Raw genomic sequence first — 23265 nt, 5'->3', positions numbered from 1 at the left:
GTTGAAGGTTGTGTGTCAGGGCCGGCAACTCGGCACGTAAAAATCTACTGCCAATCATTAGCAGACCGGAGTTCTGCTGTGGCGACCCCTAACCAGGAAAAGCCAAAAGACACAAACAAATGCTCAGTTTTGTGATCTCAGTTGCCAATGTCAGTCACTCCAGACTCAGACGTCTATATGGACTTGTGATGACTTTTGCAGTACTGGTCACATGTACATGAATTTGCATCATTGTGGACAGCCTTACCAGATGTGAGCATCTGTTAAACATGTTAGAAAATTTATACTTAGAGGAGTCTTCACAAATTGACACTGTGGCAAACAGGAGCTGCAGTTTAGGGAGTCCAGAATAGGTTAGCTGTACTGAAAGATGCAGTTTTTCCTCTCAGCTGATTGGAGCACATTAAGATGTCAGAGGTTAAGAGAGATCTTTGTAAAGGCACTCTCAGCAGCAAGGACAACATGGTTCAGTTGCTTGACACCAGTACAGGAAAGCCCATTCATTTTGTCCTGACAGATGGAGTGGATGAGAAGGGGACTATTTTATTTGTGGGCAAAGCCCTTACACCCCATGTAGGGAGCTATGCCTTCTGCATATGAATATATCTAATGCCAGGATTGTCAGATCTCAGTATATATATATATATATATATATATATATATATATATATATATATATATATATATATATATATATATATTTTTTTTTTTGCTTCCCATTCATTTTGTCAAGATCAGCCAAAAAAACACTGATGTAGCAGGCACTGACACAGTGAATAATACCCACAATACTCAATACACAAAAATTCCTGTGTTTCAGAACAAATACTGCTACTGCAAGTTCCTTTTATAAACATTTAAAAGGCAAGAGGCAGGGCACAGACCCTCTCCCTTTCTCCCCGATTTATCCAGCACTTTCAAAACAAAGATCTCTACATAAATTCCATACTCCATCAAATACTTTTCAGCATCCATCTTATTAGCACTAATTTATTAATATTGCCCAGTGCAGTCTTTTGAATCATATGCTTTCTGTAATAGTCAAATATTTGCCTACCCTCTTTGAAATCCACAATGATAGCGGTATATTATTATCAGTAATACTTTTGACATTGATTTTGCCACAGCAGTCAAACACTTGGCAGGTATGATTCAGACTCAAAATAAGTTTGTATGATCCTGGATAAAGGAGATGCTTAGTACAACTACCACTACAGCTTTTTTCCCCCCACATACCCACCCATAAAAAATGCAGTTCAAAAGTAAGACTCGTCTCCTGCTCCTTTTTCCACGCTTCTACTGGAATTCCATCACTACCAGTGGTTTCCTCTGTAATCTGGTTTTGCATCACTTCTTTAATTTCAGTTTCCTTTATTTTTGATTTTACTACCCTCCTTCTACTTCTGCTAATGAAGGACATTCTAATTCTCTGAACCATGTTACCATTTCCCTTCTCCTGCTCTCAACCTCTACATCTTCTTTATATAGTGTCCTGTAACAAATTCACCATGACATTCATAATTTTTCCTGGACCTACTTCTACCCTAGTATTCTCCTAATTCCTGATTTTAGTTATCATCTGTTCAGACTTTTGATGCCTCAAACATTAAACCAACAAATTGAGTGGTCTAGGATTATCATCAAAATAGCAATTTAAAACCACTGCTTTATGTTTATTTGTGATTTCCAAGTTCTTCTGCATAGACATTCTTCCTTAAATCGTTCTTGAACCCGTTGTACTCTTTTTTTTTTTTTTTTTTTTTTTTTTTTTGCTTCTGTAAATCTCTTAATTTAATCCTTCTAGATTCCTGCTATTCCATATAAACACTGATGTTGTTATAGTTTGTGAAACATGGTTAAAGAACAATGACTGGAAACCAGTTCTGTCAGGGTATAAACGTTTTTATTGTAATAGACATTCTAACAAAAAATCAGGTGGAGGTGTTATGATAGGGATTAAAGATAGCTATGTGACTTGTGATTATTACATGTTCAATGATAACACCAATACTATAGACCGTGTAACTGTGACAATAAAGACAACCCTGGAACATATAACAATTGGAGTGCACAGACCAGCAAAGTCAAGTGGAGATGACCTAGCAGAATCCATACATTTCTTACATGAAACACAGGAGGGAAGAATAATATTAGCTGGGGACTTAAAATTACCAGAAACAGACTGGAATAATATTGATTCAACAACATTCATAAAGAAATTATTCACAGAGTATATTCAGGAACAACAAATGCTTCAGATTGTAAAAAAAAAAACTACCAGGGGACAGAATATACTAGATATTTTTTGTGTTCCCAAAGAAATTACTGTAACTTCAAGTCAAGTTTTACCACCATTGATGTGCAGTGATCATGGGGTCATAAATGTTAATTTGTTGCTAGATAATTCTACCAAACTGAAATCTAAACCAATGCACAGAAGGTTAAATTACAGATTATAGGGAAGCAAAACAGTTACTATATAAAACTAACTGGAGTGAGGTGTTCAGTGGAAAAACTGCAGATGCAATGTGGAAAGTTTTGAAAGAGAAATTGTTTGAGTGCAAAAAGTCAAAAAAAATGTTTATCATCAGGATCTAGGCACGCAACATAAGAGGGGTATATTTCCATAAGAACAAGATCACCTAATTAAGGTGAGAGACAAAAAATATAAGAAATGGAAGAAAGGTCGAACTACAACTTTGAAAACAAATAAATGAGCTGGACAAACAGATTAAGCATAGTGTTAGACAAGATCAAGAACAATTTGAAGAAAATTTATATAAAGATATTGAGCATAATAGGAAACCTTTTTACAGATACATAAGATGTGGAAGGAGTAAAGATACACAAATTGATAAACTGTGTGCAGATTCTAAAATTTATTCTCAGACAACAGATTATAGATATATTTACAAAATCTTATACAAAAACAGTTTGACTCCACAAAAGGGGTGGTAAGTTGTCCTAGTGACATCCAGGTAACTCCAGATACTGGAATCAAATTAGATTATATTGAAAAAGAACTATGCAAACTGGATCCAAATGACCTGAGAACACTTAAGCAAGAACTTACACTGCCATTACATCTATCATTCACTAGGTCATATAAATATGGGGAAGATTCGCAAGATTGGAGACGTACTTATTAAACCTGCCTTTAAGGGAAAGGGGAGTAGGACAAACCCAGAATCATATAGACCCTTAAGTCTAATTTCATGTTGTGGAAAAATAATGGAGACGGTAAAACTGGATAAGTTATTGTCAGAACTGGATAGGTTAGGACTTGAAACCATATATCAGCATGCATATGTTGAAAATAGATCTATTACCACCTGTAACATGATGTTCTATAACAATATAATAACTGCTATGAATGAAAAATTGTCCTGTGATGTGATTTATATAGCTTTAACTTCAGCATTTGACAGGGTCATGCACAAAACACTGATCAATAAATCAGTACAACTAGGTATTGATGTACTGTTGACAAGATGGATAGCTGCATGGCTTACAAATAGGACACGGCAAGTATCACAAACCAACTGGACAGGTGAAATCCTTGGTTACAGTCAAGGTGTCCCACAGGGCTCTGTACTAGGCCCTTACTTGTTTAGATTGTATCTTTCAGACCTTACTTTTTCATCTGAGGTGTTCTACAGTCTATATGCTAACAACCTGAAATTGGGTAAACTGATTACAAGTGTTACAGATAAGACATGTCTGCAAAATAATTTGACTAAATTGACCATTTGGGCACAGGAGAATAATATGTTGATAAATACATCAAAACCTAAGCATATGAGATTTGGGAGACAAACTGAAAGGTAAATATTTAATACAGCACACAGCAATTGAAACTGTAGATTCATTTAAGGACCTGGGTATATGGGTAGATTAAACTATGAGCTTTTCTAATCATATCAAACAATTGGCTAATGATAGTTATAGAACTATAGGTTGTATAAAAAGATTTATAAAGTCTAGGAAATCAAACATAATGAAGTCATTGCTTGTTAGTTACATTAGACCCAAACTTGAGTATGGAATAACAATATGGAAACCCTATAGGAAAACAAGTTTGAATAAACTGGAAAGAGTACAGTGGAAATATACTAAGGGCATCCATGGATGGGGAAATCTAAGTTATTATGAAAGACTATTTAGGCGGCGGGATAGCAGTATTATATAAAAATACACTAACTGTTCATAGAGAATCAGTAAACCCACCCCAATTCAATAATGCAGAACTCCTTATAACCAAACTACAAACTAGCTACAATAAATACCTGTACATCATCTGTGCTTATATACCACCAGATAACAATATAACTACTCTAGAAGAAATCCTTTACTGGCTAAACACTACCTACCCCCAAGAAACCATAATTTTTGGTGACTTTAATATAGACTGGCATTCATGCTCAACCATACCCCCCACCACACCTATAAACTTATTTGGGTATAAGCAGACCATTACCTCCCCCACCAGGATCCATAAACCAACCAGTAGGGAAAGTATCCTAGATTGGATATTAGTCAATAACCGAGCCCAACTATACACAACCGGTACTCTCCCTGATGACCTCAGTGATCATCTACTGACCTATATCATAAAACACAAGGCAGGGACCCCCCACCAAATCAAATACAAAACACTCAGAAACAAGAAGAATTTTAACCCTGCAACTTTCTTAAATGAACTAAAGGCAGTTGACTGGTCTAAACTAAAAAAGCAACCATTAGAAGAGGCCATAGCAAATTTCAATAACAACTTCATAAGCATCCTTGACTCCCATGCTCCAGTACGTACGATAAAAACTAAATCTAACCCAGCACCATGGCTAACAAGGGAAACCAAGTCAAAAATCAAAATTAGAAACAAAGCCTGGGCCTGCTGGCGCTCAACAAAACCCCCACTTGACCACTTAAAATATCGGCAACTCAGAAATGAAACAAAAAAATCAATCATACTAGATAAAAAAAAGCTACTACCAGAATCTACTAAACAAACATCATAACAACCCTCAAAAGTTCTGGGCAAGCATAAATCAGATCCTTCATCCAGGACAGTCTACCACCCCAACCCCTGCCAACCTCACAAACAGATCCCCAGAGAGCATAGCCGATGCCTTTAATAGCTATTTCACCGAAACCGAAACCATACAATCGCTAGCAAATCAACTAACCCCAATAAATTCCAACACCAGCTCCAACCCCACTAGAAACCATCCCCAATTTAGTTTCCAACCCATCTCCATTACCTATATCAAGACATTGTTAAAAACTAAAACCTACTACCCTCTCTGCTGACCTCCTCCCCGTAGAGTACTTACAAATAGCTGCAGAAGCCATTGCATACCCTATAACTATACTAATAAATAGAACCTTGTCCGAAGGTACTATCCCCTCCCTATGGAAGATATCCCATGTCATCCCACTTCATAAAAGGTGGAAATTCCACAGAATTATCCAACTATAGGCCAATTGCCATTCTTTCCCCATTAGCCAAAATAATGGAAAAATGTGTTCATAAGCAACTAATGCAATACCTAACACAAAACAACTTACTAACTCCCAGCATGGCTTCAGGCCACATCACAGTACCACATCTGCCCTCCTTTACTTTACAAATGCTATAAACCAAAATAGGAATGATAACAAGATATCCTCTGCCCTCTTTCTTGACCTGTCAAAAGCCTTTGACATGGTCAACCATGAACTCCTCATTCTCTCACTGAAATCTATGTCCCTAAACAGGCACACAATCCAATGGTTCCAATCATACCTAACTGGCAGACGACAGGCAGTAGCATGGCAGAACAAATTATCCAACCAACTACCTCTCACTCTTGGTGTCCCTCAAGGCTCTATACTAGGACCACTACTCTTTTCTATCTTCATCAATAACCTCCACACAGCTATTCCTAAGGCTACCTGCATTCAATATGCAGATGATTCCACTCATCTGCTCAGCCACCTCTCCAGCTGACCTACAAAACGCAACCCAAAATACATTTAGCACTATTGAAAACTGGCTCACCAACCAACGTTTGCTACTGAACCCCAACAAAACCAAACATCTGCGCTTCACTCCCACTAATAGAGCCACCCCTTTCTCATTCACTGTTACTTCCAACAATGGTACCACCATCTCCCCAGATACCCATACTAAACTTCTAGGAGTCATTATAGATAATAAGCTCAAATTTGACCTACAGGTCAACAAAACCGTGCAGACCATCAATAAAACACTCGGATCAATGTACAGAAACAAGGCATTCTTAACCCCACAGGCTAGAAAAGCAATTGCCAGATCACAACTACTCTCTACACTTATTTATGCTTCTCCAGTTCTCTCAAACCTAAATAAGTCAGAACTGAATAAGCTCTCCCATAGCTATAGCCATATTGCCAGATTCGCAACTAACTCCACCTACAGAACCCATCACTGCCAAAACCTGAAACAATTATGTTGGCTTGAACTCCCCAACTTAATTAAACTAAATCAACTCTTAGTTGCCCACAAAGTTCTTAACCATCCTGAAAATACCCCCTCACTCTCTAATATAATAAAGCCATACAACAATCTGAGGTCACTAAGATCGGCCGACAAAATAATGGTCCAAACCTACACAGCTAGCAATTCTGCAGGGGAATCTCTGTTTGCCAACTTTGTTGGCAAGACCTGGAATTCTCTACCAAATCATATCACCCTGCAATCCTCCTTAAACCTTTTCAAAAAAAGCATAATACAGCATCTTAAACTCAACTGGCTTTGTCAATGTTCCTACCCTGACTAAACTGCATCATTAATCACATTAAAACTAACCAAACTGTTTTCTAATACATTCTGACCTTTTCTACAACCATAATGTGCTGATCTTGTAACTGTGAGTCTCTTTGGAAACAACGCTATAACATTGTAAATAACTCTTGTATAACTTTTTCAATGTTAATAACCTGATGTGTAAATTCTTGAAGAAACTGGTGTAACCTTGTTGGAGCTTTTCTCCCCAGGCCTCCGCTGAAAATGGACATATATCCAGTCGGACTATCCCGGTAAACAAATGTAAAATAAAAATAAATAAATAAATAAGACTAAAATATTTGAACTTGTACAGTGTCTCTTACAGATATTTAAGAGGATATCTTATTCAGGTATATAGGGCATTTAGGGACAACTACCTCTGGGAATGTTTGGCGTTTATCAGAAAGTACTAGAGAATCGTCAGATAACCTATGTAGAAGATTCTATAGTAATGATAAGTGTACTAACTGGTTCTCTGACAGAGTAGCTGATGCTTGGAACAGACTACCAAATTACATTAAAGCAAGTACTAGTTTAGATATTTTTTAAGAACAGCCTGGACATTTACTATGGGAACAAGTGTTTTGGCATATTGGCAAACTAGAAGGACTGTAATGCCTGTGCTTGAAACATTTTTATGTATGTATGTATGTATGTATATCACATCTGCTTTCATTGTGACCACTTTTCTAATCTTCAGTTAACAATTGTCCTAGGTCTTTGCAAAGTCTGTGTGGCTTATGTTCAAATCGGATAACATTTCAGTTAAAGTCTGATCTATCAAATCATTAAAAAGATTCTTTTTCAGAAATAATATTGGAATATACCAATGTTTATCATAATGTACTTTATAAGCTTAAAAAAACAAACTGTATAGATGTGTCGTCTAACACTATCATCGGATGCATTTTTATGGTTCTTACCAAGTTATAGTATTGTTTAGCTATGCAACATCTATCTAAGCTTCCCCAGGAACCATATTTCACTGAAAATGTCTATATCCTATTTCATGCTACTATATTTTCATTAAATTAACAAGGCCAAATAAATGCATATATTTCAGTACTTTTCTTGTTATCGGGGCAACAGATGTATTGAGCAGTTGGAATGTTAACCCGCAGTCACAAAGAGGGCACTGCTGTCGCTGATGGAAGCTTACACATTTTAATTTAAGTAAATAATACATTCGGTGACACTCTGCAGGGAAAGTATAAGGTTTTGTATAGATATATATATATATATATATATATCACACACACACACACACACATACACCAGCGACAGCAGTGTCATCATTGCGAAATATCATTTGTGTGTACTAGACCTTCTTAACTGTTTATGCCTGTAGAGAATACTCATTGTTGAAGAAATCTGTGCTTAGCTTTGAACATTTTTAGTTAGCCCCCCCCCCCCGATTTTCAAAACTGTACATTCCTAGATTTTAGGCAGTACCTCATTCTGCCAACAGCACTGCACACGAACATGCCGATGGTTGAAGCGTTTTGGCCATGCCTAGAGCAGTTGTTACATTTTCTACAAAAGTTTCACATGTATGGGTTCCATTTATGCCTCTCTGCTAGTAAGTAAAACTGAGGAGGATTACATGTGTATTTAACATGTCCGATGCTCCTTGGGTGCAGTTTCCTTTCGGCAGACTGTACTTTGAGAAATGTTCAATTGTTTTGTTGTATTCTGCAAAGTATTCTTAACAGCCTGTCACAGATGCAACAGTGTGATAACAGTCCAACCGCTCATTACATCTGTTGCCCTGATAACGGAAAAGTACCTATATTTCTCTACCTACCCTCAGCCAGTATTCTATAGTATCTTGGCATAACACATATATCTTCCTTATTTTCTACATTGCACTATCTCCTGCTACAATCCTACATAATTGACAAAATGCTTCAACTTCTCCCATAATCTCCTTTATAACCGGTTTTACTACTTTTGATGAAATACACATATTGCAGCCAGTGTGATTCTTACATCCTGCCTTTCACCACTATAAATCACCTGTCTTCACGGTCTTCATTTGTTCCTCAAACTTCATTCCTATAGTCTTTTTACTTAATATTAAGAACGTTACTTTCACTGTCCAGAAAAGAAATACTCCTTCCCCACTTTTCTTTATAAAAGTGCGTTTCCTTTAGCATTACTACTTGTGTGTTACTACTGTAACTACAGGCCAGTACTTTATGTTTTTTTCCTGTCAACAAACTCATTTATACTCCAAACTAATAACTGAAATTGTGTCATGTTAAAGTTTATATTTTACTTAACTTTGTGACTATCACAAACTGGTCTTTCATAATTGTTTTTAATCACTCTGTGTCCCTTTATGCACTTTTCTCTATTTTCTTGACTGAACCTGAGTGTGGATTCATAAAGGTTAACACGAGGTGTACACTACATGCACACCCTGAGGTAATTTTTCTGAATTTAACAACAGCCCTACTAAAATATTATTGCTATTTGCTCAGTCGCTCGGAAAGGCTACAAAAGGTGTACAAGTAGTGTATACTTTGTGGTAACTTTTATGAATCTCCCTAATCTCTTAGAACATACAATTGCCTCTCTAGCATGTAAATAAACATAATAGTAACTACAACTTTTTTCTGCAAAGCCAGAGAGCCGCCACTGCCATGTAAAGCTTTTTCTAATGCTCCTATATCATTCAGACTCTGTTAGGCAGAAGAACAGTTATTGTAATTCATTGGTCTGTTCATTTTCTTGCCTGTAGCATAATCCTAAAGCTCTCTTTCTATTCTTGTGTTTCTAGACAGCCTGTAAATATTTCTGATGTGGTAGTAATTTTAAAAGGTCAAGATTTACAATCAAGATACAACAGCTCAACCCTCTTGCAATCTAGTAAAGTAAATAAGAGACATGCCAGCCTGTACAAGTTTCATGCGGAATACTGATAAATGCGAAAAGAAAATGAAATACAGTAGTTATTTTCTCTGCGAGTTACTGATCTGAATGTTATTTTACAATACTTTCCTTTTTCATTTACTCCACCCAGCACTGTCATGATACCTTTATTCACAGCAATACAAAGTGTTTACAGTCTGAAAACAGGGACTTTTATCGGACAACATGCAATATAGGTCCTCTCCCATTCATTTAAATATAAACTTTTATTTCATGTAAAATATATATCAAACATTGTTCTTGTATAGTATTTACTAATTTCAATGGTTTCAGGGTGTCATTCAGAATGCGTCTCACATCTTGAAACCATCACATCCTCTTGCCACAAAAACATTTATTCTTCTGTTTAAACAATGTTCTTATTCAATGTTCTCAAGCTTTCTTTGGAGTTTTCTGTCTTTTGTGAAAACTATTTCAACTCATTTGTTTTATTCACTATTCTGTTTGCAGGAAAGTTCTCCCTTGAGGTCTCCATCATTTGCTTTTCTACACGTGTTGACTAGCTACTTGTGCCATCCACACATTCTCCTGCCTCCTGCTGTTATTTTCTCTTGTTGGTTCCTCTTATGCCCGTCAAGAGTCTGTGTAGGTTTTCAATCAGACTGGATAGAAGGAAGAATATTATATCTGTTAGTTTGTGTTTGTTATGAAAAAAGTCATTATCCATGTAAATCCTTGTGTCTCCAAACTTTAAGATCGTTCCCTTCCTCCACAAAATTGAAGAGATTTCCACTTTTAGTGGATATGTTAGCAGTTTAATCAGCATAGGTCTCCTATGTTTTCAAAGTCTTAAATTGGGAATATTTACCCTATATGCTATTTTTATTTTAATATACACAATGTCCAGTCCACGTACTGAGGCATTTCCGTATAAAGTTTTTACAATTTTTCGCTTTGATTGTTCAATTTACTTCTGCATGACCTGCTCTATAGTTCAGTCAGTCTATGGGCCATTTGTTTATATTCTAAACTGCTGTTCCACCATTTTTTCTCCTTTTCAGTAGTCTGCATATCTACAATTCCCACTGAATGCCCGATTAAAATATCAGCTATTTCCTGCAGCCTTATGTTATTTATCGCTATATATTTCCAGTACAAACCCACTTATCTTGAAAACCTCAGAATGCATTTGGTCAGTCTTTCTGTCTAGCGTCACTGAAAGCTTTAAATCTACCCAAGTTACCATTTACTTTTCCCAGCTGTACTTCACTACATTGATTTCAGTCGACCTCTTGAGTTTTCACAGTTGTTCTACCCTTTACTTCACTTTTTCTTTTTCTTGTTGATGTTGTGGGCATTATAACGTTAAGCGAACAATTTCTGCTAATTTACAGCAGTTTGCAGGTTTTGACTAATTAAAATGCGATCTACCCAGAGCTCTGCTGTACAAAATCTTGTAACCCAGAAAGGTCAATTTTTCTGAAGTAGAGCCTACATATACAGCAAGATACAAGAATTCCAAAGTCCTTGTATGTAAACGGAATTATCTGTCAACAAAATGTGGTCCCAGTCAGCATTAACTGGGCAGGATTCACAGAAATAATCCACACTCACAAAGGGATGGTACACGTGGCACAAGTCGTATGCCACAGCCCTGCACAATTCATCGATGAACCAGTGTGCAATGACAAGGCAAAATACTTCAATACATACCTGGAATCCTCCAGGTATGAAGACAGTATGCAAATGGGGATCCACAATAGAGTCCCCAGTTCATAAACGTGTGAACTGTGAACCGTATTGCAAAACAGGTGCAGCTATTTATGGGAGTACAATCACAAAAATACAGTTGGAAAGCCAACAGCTCAGCACACAACATCCAAATAAGGGATACCACATCACTATTACTTGGACTGACCGCACTTTTTTTTTTTGCTTACAAAAGGGTCACATCAGTGGTGACAGACTTACATTATAACGGTCGAGACACTGAGGAATAAAATGGCAGAGGATGCCAGTCTTGGAACACCAAAGGACAGTACTATTAGGTGCTGGTTCTGCATGTAGGGGAATAAATTCATCACATGTACATACATGTAGGGGAATAAATTCATCACATGTACATATTTGAATCAGTCAAAATGAATAGAGAGATTCAGAGGATTAAGAAGTAGCGACCACCAGTGATTTAAAAGTGATCAGAGGCCATACGGAAAACGTAGGACTGAAAGATCAAATAAAATATTATAAGGCTCTTTAATGACTTCATGAAACCCAAATAATTACAGTTATCTGTAACAGACAGTAATGTAGCATGAAAGCCACATGTTAAAGAGGTGAAAATAGGTAACACAAACTCAGTCTGTGAAAATATGTCTGGCTAGAGAACAAAATTCGTCTTTCCAAGCTCCTGTTCTGTCACTCACCAACTAAGATAAAACCCTGATTTATTCAGCTAGCTGAACAGAATTATGACTGTGTCCATTTACTCCATAAAAACTATGTAGCATCACACTTGGTAAGTTTCAAAAAGAAAAGGAAAAAGGACTACCATCATTATGAGAAAATGGACTGTACTTAGTGTTTCCAATCACTTTCTATAGGTTAATTATTTGTGGGACTAATTTCTGAAGAAAATATATCTTTATAACCCTTGGTTTGATTTACAACTTCCCGTTTTTCTATATTCATCTCCAGGCATAGCTCCGCTTGCCTTTTAACATAAGAACTGGGACACTGCAAATATAATTCGGGAAAATTCCCCAAATTAGTAACAATTTTAAATAATTATAAGAATACTATTAGCGTTGAAGGATAAATAAAATAAGACGACGTGAATTAACAAGTTTTTTTCTGAAGTAAAAAAAAAAAAAAAAAAGACTTGCAGCTAATATATTCCATTACCTTTTCTAAATAAAAAACGCCCAACTACGGGAGGGATCAAAATATTGAACTAGAATTACAAATGCTCCTAGAAATTCTATACAATTATAAGATAGTGCATATATCACATTTAAGAATAACAAAGCCTGACTTATTAAGATGCACACTTTCAGTCTTGACATGCAGTGAATGGCAATTACACAAGTACAGCTTGAGACAAGTGTTCACCGCGCTTTAGCAGCTGGCCCAGTCCAAAGCTTCTGGATACATTTCATTTCAAAATCTTGCACAATAAATGAAACCGAAACTCGGTGAGAAAAGTCTTCAGAATTCTTGTTTACCCTATGTTCCTGCACATATTTCTGCTTAAAATCAAACACACAGTACAAAAATAAAGAGATAATTCAGGAACTTTTTCTCCGCAATAAAGAGGTGTCTCTGCCTCAATCCTACAATAAAAAAGCAATGCAAGTAGGTAACCTAACAAAAATATAAACAGAAAACATAGAGTAGTATATATATATATATATACATATGTGTATGTGTGTGTGTGTAGGTACACACGCACTATACTGTGTTTACACACAAAATATTAACGGGAGCCCTAGAAAGTGACTGCAAGGCTCGCAGCCAATCAGAATGCTCAGTTTTGGAGCCATTCGTGAGTTAAAAGTTTGTTGGCAAAACAATGTAGTGTTAACCATGTCCTTACCGTTGTGACAGCCTGCTTGGCAAAGTGCACTATAACATGGAATATCGTCTCTCAGATAGTGCTCTCTAACAACTCGGATACTCTTGCCTTTGTAGTTTTTGAGAAATAGGACTCTCTCCGTTTTAAGCATGGCCTTAACAAAGTGGTGCGCTCCACTAGCACCAATTTGTAAGTACAGCACCGGCAAAAAGTAGAAACATGCTGTCAAAGCACTTCATCAGTCTCGATTGTTTTCCTTTTTTGTGCATGACCTGGAACTGCTACATACGAGCACAGTGGCGTCATACTAGAAGGCAGGGCTAGTGCTAAGTGAGGGAGGTTGATAAGTGCTTTGTGTGAACTAATAATGTTTGCGAACTTTTACTTATATGGTTTGCAAATACATATTTGAACAGGATTTTGTAGAAAACCACTCTAGTAGATGCATATAATTAGGAGTGGAAACATCTAGATGACCGCATTATATATATTTTTGACGACGTAGGTATTAATTTACAACAACAACTGTACAGAAATTACCAACGGTGGAAGGTACTTGACAAGCTCCCTTTTGGGCAACGCCCATTTTTAAAGTGATAAATACAGTCAAGTTTATACGGCTACTACTGTTGACAAAAAAAAAAAAAACTCCCGCCTTTTTGTTAGAGGTATTCCCTCCTCACCCTGCAGTAATCATCTCCTTCCAGCTTGCTTATCCCGGGTAGGAGTTGCGCACACACCTACGGCCAATTGAGAGTATCCAGTACACGCACGTAAGAATGCCATAAAAGCCTACCATATTCTAAAGAATTAGCTAAATCAACATCTAAATCTAGGCTGAATCCAAGTAAAGGTTAGATTTTACGGACAGTCTAAACAATGTACCTTCTAAAGTACGAAGCCCTGCTTAGGCACCTATACTATAATGAGAAAATATAAATTAAATTAAAAAAGTACAGAACCTGTACAATCAAATCAAAACTATCACAAATAATATTCCTGTAACCACATTAAAGGAACAAGATAATTATCTAAATGTATTAATTCCCAAGTAAGAATTATCCATATTTGGTTTCTTTTAATAAAACTAAACTGAAACCAATATATGGAGGGGAAGAAATAAATAGATAGCTGTTTTAAGTAAAATACAGGTCATAGCAGATATTTCAGGATGTAAAGTATTTTAGTCAGTGTCTCTGACTTATTACAGACAGTAATAAAATAAGGACATGAAGCAAATGAGGTCGTAACTGTTCAAATATAAAACGAATAACGGTAGGTTCATGGACTAAACAAAAGGAAACTAGCCACTCTGAGCAACCTACAGTAATGCTTACGGTTATTTATGAAAGGCGCACAAGCCCGGCTTTTACTTACAGGCTTGGGCGTGGCTTTGAGGATTGCCAGCAGTTATTGTCTAAAGTAAGGAAACGCCCGCGCGCAAATTCTATCCGTTTGATGCCTGATTAATTCGAACATGTAGTGTGTTACTGTGTAAATAACGCCTGTCGCCCGCCCAGGGGTGTTAGCATTTTGGGGGCCCAAACAAATATCAAGTTGGGGGTCCCCTAGGCACTTCCAGTGTAAATGTCACCATGTCCTGGCTGCCACCCCAACTAAGCATCCTTTTAGTTCATGCTTCAAACTTTTAGGAGAAGCATGCACAGACGGACCCATAGCTACAATGCTCTTACATTATAAAAGGCCTGTGTACTACACAATGTTGGCTCATCTCACAAATAAATATTCACAGTTATGGGCATTTAGTTGCAGCAATGATACATTACAACAATGGACAGCACAGTGGTGCAGCGGTAGCGTTGTCGCCTCACAGCAAGAGGTTCTCCATTTCGATTCTCAGCTGGGGTGCCTTCTGTGTGGAGTCTGCATGTTCTCCCTGCGTTCGTGTGGGTTTCTTCCTGGTGCTCCGGTTTCCTCCCACATTACAAAGACATGCATCTGGAGCCTTTCTCCCTGGGCCTCCGCTGAAAATTGGCTTTGTTCCAAGTCGGACTTTCCCGGTTAACAAATGATAAATAAAAATAAAACTCTGTGTACATGTCTGAACTTAGGTGAAATGGTGTCCTAGGTGTGTATATATATATATATATATATATATATATATATATATATATATACACACACACACACACACACACACTCCAGTCTTCCCCTCTGTTTTCCCCAATCTTTGGCTCCCCACACCATGTACATTACATTTTTCTTTCTTTTCTCATGTTTTGTCATACTTTTAAGCTTTTTCAAGAAGCTGTAACTTTCTATATGCTCTAAAGTACATTTTTTTTTCGTTTTACACAACCTTTTTATCCAATGCTAACTTGAAGAGAAATTATGATTAAGGCAATACATTCGGTGTTGCTGTTCTGCTTTAGCTTTGGTTGCACCCTATCAACACACCTTTCTTGACCAAAACAACACAGTAATAACTATTCAAAAAATAACTCAAATAAGCCAGAGCCAAAGAAACCGTTGGGTTATAGATGCTCTGGGGTGTATTTTAGAGCATTTCCCAGCCTTTTAATCCAATGGTAGGCTAAACAAAAATCAGAAAAAGAATAAGAAAATAATAAGAAAAGAATTTCAGTCTTATTTTCTTCTGTCTTTCAAGGAAGACATACTCTATGCCCAAGGCTTAATGTTCAAAGCTGACAAAATAGTAGCTCACAATAAACTGACAACACAATTGTTGTGAGGATACACAGGTCCTATATGGGAATACAGCCTGCCTCCCTACCCCCACCCCCCCCAAAAAAACAGTCACTGCCTGTCCATGTGTCTGGTGTTAGATAGGGATGGAAGCCAAGGTTCTAACTGCCACAATGGGATGACATGCTTGACAAGCCGTGTTGCCTCGCAAGAGACGGCTTGCACCTGTCACCCCTTGGCTTTTGAATACTGGCCAAGGCTCTTGCTGCCCCATAGTGCCTTTTTTAGGCAAGGCTCAAAATTCAAACCCACCTCCGTAAACAGCACAAGTACAAAAATGAGGGTTATGCTACTCAACGCCAGGAGTTTAAATCTCAAAATGCATGCGCTCGAAGCACTCCTAAGTATGAAGAACGTTGACATCTATGCAGTAACTGAAACCTGGTTCAAGGCTCCAGAGAGCACTCCAGCACTACTGGGCTACAACTCATACCACACATTTCGGCCACAGAACACAGACCGAAACACAAAAGGAGGGGGTGTATCCATATTCATCAAGGATGCCCACACCTCCAGGTTAGTGGTGCAGCATGATACCTCTGAGATCATCCATGTGCAACTAACATCGGGCAAATCTGCAATGCAAATTGTGGCCTGCTACAGATCACCCTCCATGACCCAGGACCACCACTCCGCCTTTCTGGAGACACTGGAAAACATGACGGTCCTACCGAACACCCTGATACTGGACAATTTCAATTACCCTACCATTAACTGGAATAACTACTTGAGTACAAACTCCCAGGCTCAGCGCTTCCTGGAATTTATCAACTCAAATGCCCTGGATCTACTGGTAAACTCCCCTACCAGAGGCCACAACATATTGGACAGGTCATCACCAACATGGGCGACAGGTGTTCCGTACCGGAGGTCAACCCGTCACTGGTTAGATCAGACCATAAACTAATCACCCTGGATGTCCACACCCCACCACCACCCCCAACCAAGGAAAGCACAGTGAAAAACTTTTCTAAAGCAAACTTCACCTTACTTAAGGCAGAGGTGGTAAGTTTCACAGCCCCCATGCTAAAGGATAACACTGCCCAAGATGCAGAATCCTTTACAATTGCACTCTATGAGCACCTACAAAGATGCATGGATATTGCCATCCCTAGCAAAACCAAGACTCACTCCCCTAAGAGAAGGAAACCAGTCTGGTGGACCCCTGCCATAAACAGGTTATACAACAAAAGGTGGAAACTAGTTCAGAAAAAAAGCAAATCCCAAGAAGGAAAGACATCCCTGATCAGTATCAGTAAGAAACTAAGGTCCCTCATAAAATCATCCAAGGCTAACTTCGAAAGAAAAATAGCCAAGGATTCGAAAGATAACCACAAAGCCTTCTTTAGCTATGTCAAGAATCTAAGTGGCAACTCGCAGATATGCTCTGAGCTAGTGCAAAATAGCACAAAATATACTGAACCCACTGATATTGCCAGCATCCTGGCAGATAGATTCAGTGCAAACTTCAAATCCCTCTCACCTTCAAAATGGCCCACAACAATACCGGAAAAGTGTAGTGTCCCAGAAATCACAGAAGCACAGGTGAAAACAGCCCTTTCAAAAGCCAAAAACACAGCATCAATGGGGCCAGATGGTGTCACAGGCTGCTTCTTGTATGAACTACAGAACGAACTAACCCCCCCACCTAAACATGCTGTTCAACCTCGGGCTCTCCACAGGCTACGTGCCCATAGAATGGCGCACAGCAACAGTTATTCTGCTCCACAAAGGAGGGGCCACAACTGACCCTGGTAACTATCGCCCCATAAGCCTGACTAGCCTGGTCTGCAAGGCTATGGAGCCCATCATCATGGAACTCATTAACAAAGACATTGGGAACCTCCAAACACTTGGCCCAACCCAGTTTGGCTTTGTTAAGGGCAGATCATGCCTACTAAACCTGGTTAACTTCTTCGAGACAGTCACCAAGGCCATAGACGAGGGAAAGGTGGTTCATACCGCCTACCTTGATCTCGCCAAGGCGTTCAACACAATTCCTCACTTGGGTATTATAGAAAAACTCACCAGCCTGAACATAAACCCCTATGTTACAAGATGGGTTGCCAACTGGCTTACAGACAGAACTCACACGGTAAGAATAACGGGCTCCAGGTCCGACTCTAAACCAGTCACAAGTGGTGTCCCGCAAGGCTCGGTTCTGGGACCCCTACTGTTCGGCATATAATTCTCAGAAGTACAGGCAAACACAGGAGGACTATGGCTAACCAAGTTCGCCAATGACTGCAAACTGGGAGCCATAATTGACTCTCCAGCTGACATGGACATCCTTCAAAAAGACCTTACTGAGACAGACACCTGGTGTCAAAGTCATGGCCTCAAGCTAAATGCCAAAAAATGCATAGTCATCCCATTTGGGAAAAACAAAACACCCACGAATTACCACATAGGTGGCAGCCCCCTTAATACAAAAGAGGTAATAAGAGATCTGGGGACCCAGGTAGATAGTAATCTCTCCTTTGACAATCATATTGCCAAAGTAGTTAGGAAATCCTTCTATGTAGCCCATCTAATTACTAAGGGGTTCGCATCTGGAAATAAAGAGGTTATAGTGCCCCTCTACTCGTCACTCATCAGACCCATCATAGAGTACAATACCCCATTTGGGATGTACCTCACAAGACACTTCCAGCAGCTGGAAAGATCACAGAAGCACCTCACCAAGAGGATTACTGGCCTCAAACATATGTCCTCTGCAGCCAGACTGAAAAAACTCTGGCTGTACTCAGTGGCATATAGCTTACTCAGAGGTGATCTCTGCCTGACTTACAAAGCCATGTCCAACTCAGAATTGATGGACATGCTCCACCTAAAGAAATCCAAGTCACTGCGAACCACGCACTCTAGTGAGCTAAACCTCGCCACAACAATAAATAGAACATGCTGGAGGGATAGATTCCTGTCACAGAGACTCCCCATGCTTTGGAACAAAATTCCTGACTACATTAGGCAGAGCCCCTCACTAACAGTCTTCAAGAGAAGCCTTGACGAGTGGATGGGTAATAGAAAATACACCTCTGGGATAACTTCATTGGCTCTGCTTGACAGAGGCTCAGTTAATTAATCAATGGAGCGGCGGAAGCCGACACACTCTGGCTAGGCTTATAAATGCCCTCGGGCAGATAGCCTAGTACTTACCTATGAACCTATGAACCTAGGAACATTCATGTATTCCGAATGACTGCTGACATGCATATACATAGCATGCCTTCTCACTCCTCACCCCAACTCCCAGAAGCAGCCACTTGTATATGTGCCTGATGTGTGATTGTGAGAAAAGTGAAAACAAATAATGGATGACTGTAATGCATTCTACTTTGTTGCTCCTAGACAACACACTTCCCCTGCACAAGCTATAGCAACTTTCTCTGTATACCTCTGAGGTCTATGACAAAAAGTACCTCTAAGGTTTGACTCTGAAGAAAATTTAAAAAGTAGTAATCACACAATTGTCACCCCTCCCCCAATAACCTACAGTAGCTTTCTGTGCACACATTTGAGCAGGGCTGGTTTTATAATGGGTGCATTTGAGAGAAGAGGCCATTATCAGCTTTATCCTAACAGTTGTGTGACAGCCCTATTCAAGTTAAAGAGCATAATCAGAAAATGCAAACTGTATGATTCTATTAACTTTTTAAATGAATTAGCATAATATTTAAAACATGTTCCTGATTTTGAGCCTTTAGTCTGCTATTATGTTTGGCATTGTGCTGAATTCTTCAGCAAAGAAGCTTGAAAGCAATAGTATCTGGTGTTCTGCCACTGTTTATAAAACTCCCTGAAAGAGAAAACCATCCCTGAAGATTGGAAGCATTAGCTCTTGTTAAAATCCAAGGTTTGCACTATCAGTCACTATGGGTGCTGATCTCTCTCTAGTGCTTACCTTTCTCATTTTTGTTATCAGCTTTATCCTGACAGGGTCTTATCACACTCCTCTTCAGGCTAAAAAGCATAATATGGAGATTAATACATTTTTCCCCAAACAGCAACAGCTTTTGTGGGGCTCCCACACAGTCACATGCATTGCAGGTCCCTAATCTGGCTACATTTTTAGTGTTAGTGGAGGTATTGTCCACCAGCAAGGTTTAATTAAGCCAGGGGCACCATGTCAGTGATAAAATATTTAATGGAATTGTGAAGCCTGTATTGATAAAACATTGTTATTATAACCAGAAATATCTTTGAATTTTAAAGGAGATATAAATATGAGTTATTGCCTACTAGGTTTATTAAGTATACAAGATTGCTGTACTAGCTTTTGTTGGTTTAACAGACATGTTACAAAATATCAAGATAACTTGTGTGGTTGGGGGCTCCCCAGTGGCAGGGTGCCCCCGGCAACAACAGGGTCCATTGGTGCCATAAGCTGGCTATAGTGTTATGAGGAGGGCCTCTACACCCATGGTAGCATAGGTCTCAACCTCTTAAGAGGCCAGTGTGGAACACAGACTCTAGCAGTGTGTGACAAACAATCAAAATGTGGAACACCCTCTTTTTGCACTGCACAAAAGCGCACCATTTCCGTGGAGCCTGGACATGGCATGCTTTGTCATAATCTGCTTCATTTGCAAATGTTCCTCCTACAACACATCCTTTTATTAGTGATTTAAAGTCATATACTTTAACTGTTTTTTTCTTCACATTTAACCTTAGACCATCATACACAGAATATCTTAAAGTTAAAACTTAAAACATATAGAATTGTCAGTTAGTTGGATTTCTACTGGAATATATTGGAGGGAGAAGGAGCTTCAAGGGAGACAGGCTTCACCATTTTTAGACATGCTGATCTTCACAGTTAACCTAAAGGGAAAAAAAGCTTTATTATATTGATGGCACAGATGGACTGACAAAGATACACATGCACATACACATATACGAACATACCACTTTCTACGTATTCTTACAAAACCAGAGCTAACATATCATATAGTTTTGTAGAACAACAGAACTGTTTGTGATTTAAAGGTATACGGATAGTTATTTATTTAATCTAATTATGCAAACCTTTAGTTAGAGGTGAATCCTTCAAGCAGTAGTTGAAACACTGCCTCTGATACAGAGATCACATTGTTAAAGTAATTTCTGCTGATGATGATTACTTTAAATCGCATACTCAAAGCGCTTAAGCAAGTCACAACACTGTGCATTTATATCTACGCTGCACCAGCTGCCATGCTATAGTCTTAAATACTAATGTGTCTGCCTTTACTTTCATTTGAATGAAAAATCAAAATGACGATCTCTCTTCCTCTCTCCTTCTGTGCCCTGTAAGTGTTGCAGTGGCATGAAAACTAGTAGCAGCACTTGACTGGCCAAATTTTCTTTGCCCTCAACAACTTCCTTTGCCTTAGGAGCAGTGACTTGATTGACTCGTATACAACAATGCGTTATACGAGCCAATCAAAAAATTGCAAAGTGGAGCCAGCACTGTTCCATGTGGAAGAGCAGAACAGTCAGCTAAGCCAATGTTAAATGTGGAGTGTTCTGCATGATCCGGAGCATTTGGCTGCTCAGCATGGAAGGGCATTATTTACACAGTAACAGACATACTGGAGGGCATTATTGCCCTTAGAGAACGGGCTGTTGTATTTTACTTACTTATATATTTATTACTATATTATATACAGTGGATATAAAAAGTGTACACACCTCTGTTAAAATGCAAGGCTTTTGTGATATAAAAAATGAGACCACAACAAATAATTTCAAAACTTTTTCCACCTTTAATGTCACCTATAACCTGTACAATTCAATTGAAAAACAAATAAATCTATTAGGGGAAACAATATAAAAAATAAACAAAAGTACAATAAGCTGGCTGCATAAGTGTGCACACCCTTTAATACTTTGCTGAAGCACCTTTTGATTTAATTACAGCATTCAGTCTTCTTGGGTACACACCTGCCATCAATTAAAGAGACTGATTAACCCCAAATAAAGTTCAGCTGTCCTAGTAGAATTTTCCTGACATTTACTCAATTGCCTACTACAGCAAAAGCCATGGTTCGCAGAGAGCTTAAAAAGCATCAAAGGGATCTCATTGTTGAAAGGTATCAGTCAGGAGAAGGGTACAAAAAATTACCACAGCATTGGATATCCCATGGAACACAGTGAAGACAGTCATCAAAAAGTGGAGAAAATATGGGACAACAGTGATGTTGCAAAGTACTGGACTTCCCGCCAAAATTGATGAAAAGACAAGATGAAAACTGGTCAGTGAGGCTGTCAAGAGACCTACAGCAACACTGAAGGAGCTGCTGGAATTTCTGGCAAGTAATGGTTGTATACTACATGTGGCAACAATCTCCCATATTCTCCATATGTCTGGACTATGGGGTAGGGTTACAAGACGGAAGCCTTTTCTTAACAGAAAAACACCCAGGCCCAGCTAAAATTTGCAAAACAATGCATCGTCTCCAAAAAGCATATGGGGAGACTATGGGGAGACATCAGGGTAATGGAACTGGATAAGGGTGGGGGCCTAGTGGTGATGGATACACACAAATACATTAATAAAATGTTATTACTTTTGTTTACAGACACATATGATGAAGTATCTGTGAATGAGTTGAATGTTGCTTACCATAGAGTGGATTTGGTACTTGAGGACTTGATGGTCAATGACCAGATAGGTATTGATGAATATAATTTTCTGAAAGTATCCCACTCTAGGACCCCCACCATATTCGGCATTCCTAAAACCCACAAGAATATAGAAGATCCAAAGCTAAGACTGATTGTGGACGCAAAGGCATTGAAAACTTTACCTATAGCTAAATGTATTGATAGTAACATTAAACATCTTTTAGATGACTATGGCTATATTCTTAGGGATTCATGGGACTTTTTATCAAAAGTATCTGACCAACAATACTCTGATGAATTGTGTTTTGTCACCATTGATGTTTGTTACTTATACTCTGTGATCCCCCATAGAGAAGGACTTGAGATGTTCTATGATTTTTTGTGTGTGCACCCCAAGACTGACCACGACAAGGCACTAACTATGACGCACCTTATGGAAGTTATCCTTTCTAATAATTTTATCATTTTTGAGAACCAATTGTTTCAACAACATAAAGGGGTAGCTATGGGTGCAATATGTGCCCCCACATTTGCCAGCATTGTTTTAGCTCAGTGGGAATCACAGTGTGTTTTCAGTTCTAGATTTAGTGAGTACTGGACCCTGTATTTTTGATTTTTGTATGACATAGTAATTTTTTGGACAGGTGGAAAACAAAGATTGGAAGAATTTTTT

The 23265-nt window shown here is 38.5% G+C and overlaps 1 protein-coding gene across 1 annotated transcript in view; it reads right to left on the bottom strand.

Annotated features, from left to right (window-relative positions):
* DIS3L (DIS3 like exosome 3'-5' exoribonuclease) overlaps positions 1-13561 on the bottom strand; it is an 830646-nt gene extending 817085 nt beyond the window's left edge. The window contains 1 exon segment of the mRNA XM_044077862.1: positions 13278-13561. Within this exon segment, the coding sequence (XP_043933797.1) occupies positions 13278-13407 (130 nt within the window). The 5' untranslated portion in view covers positions 13408-13561.
* Positions 13562-23265: the final 9704 nt, after the last annotated feature.

The sequence above is a fragment of the Protopterus annectens genome, chromosome 7.part0 (genome assembly GCF_019279795.1).
Source record: "Protopterus annectens isolate FY-2018-M chromosome 7.part0, PAN1.0, whole genome shotgun sequence".
NCBI lineage: Eukaryota > Metazoa > Chordata > Ceratodontiformes > Protopteridae > Protopterus > Protopterus annectens.
This window is presented reverse-complemented; position numbering and strand designations above follow the sequence as displayed.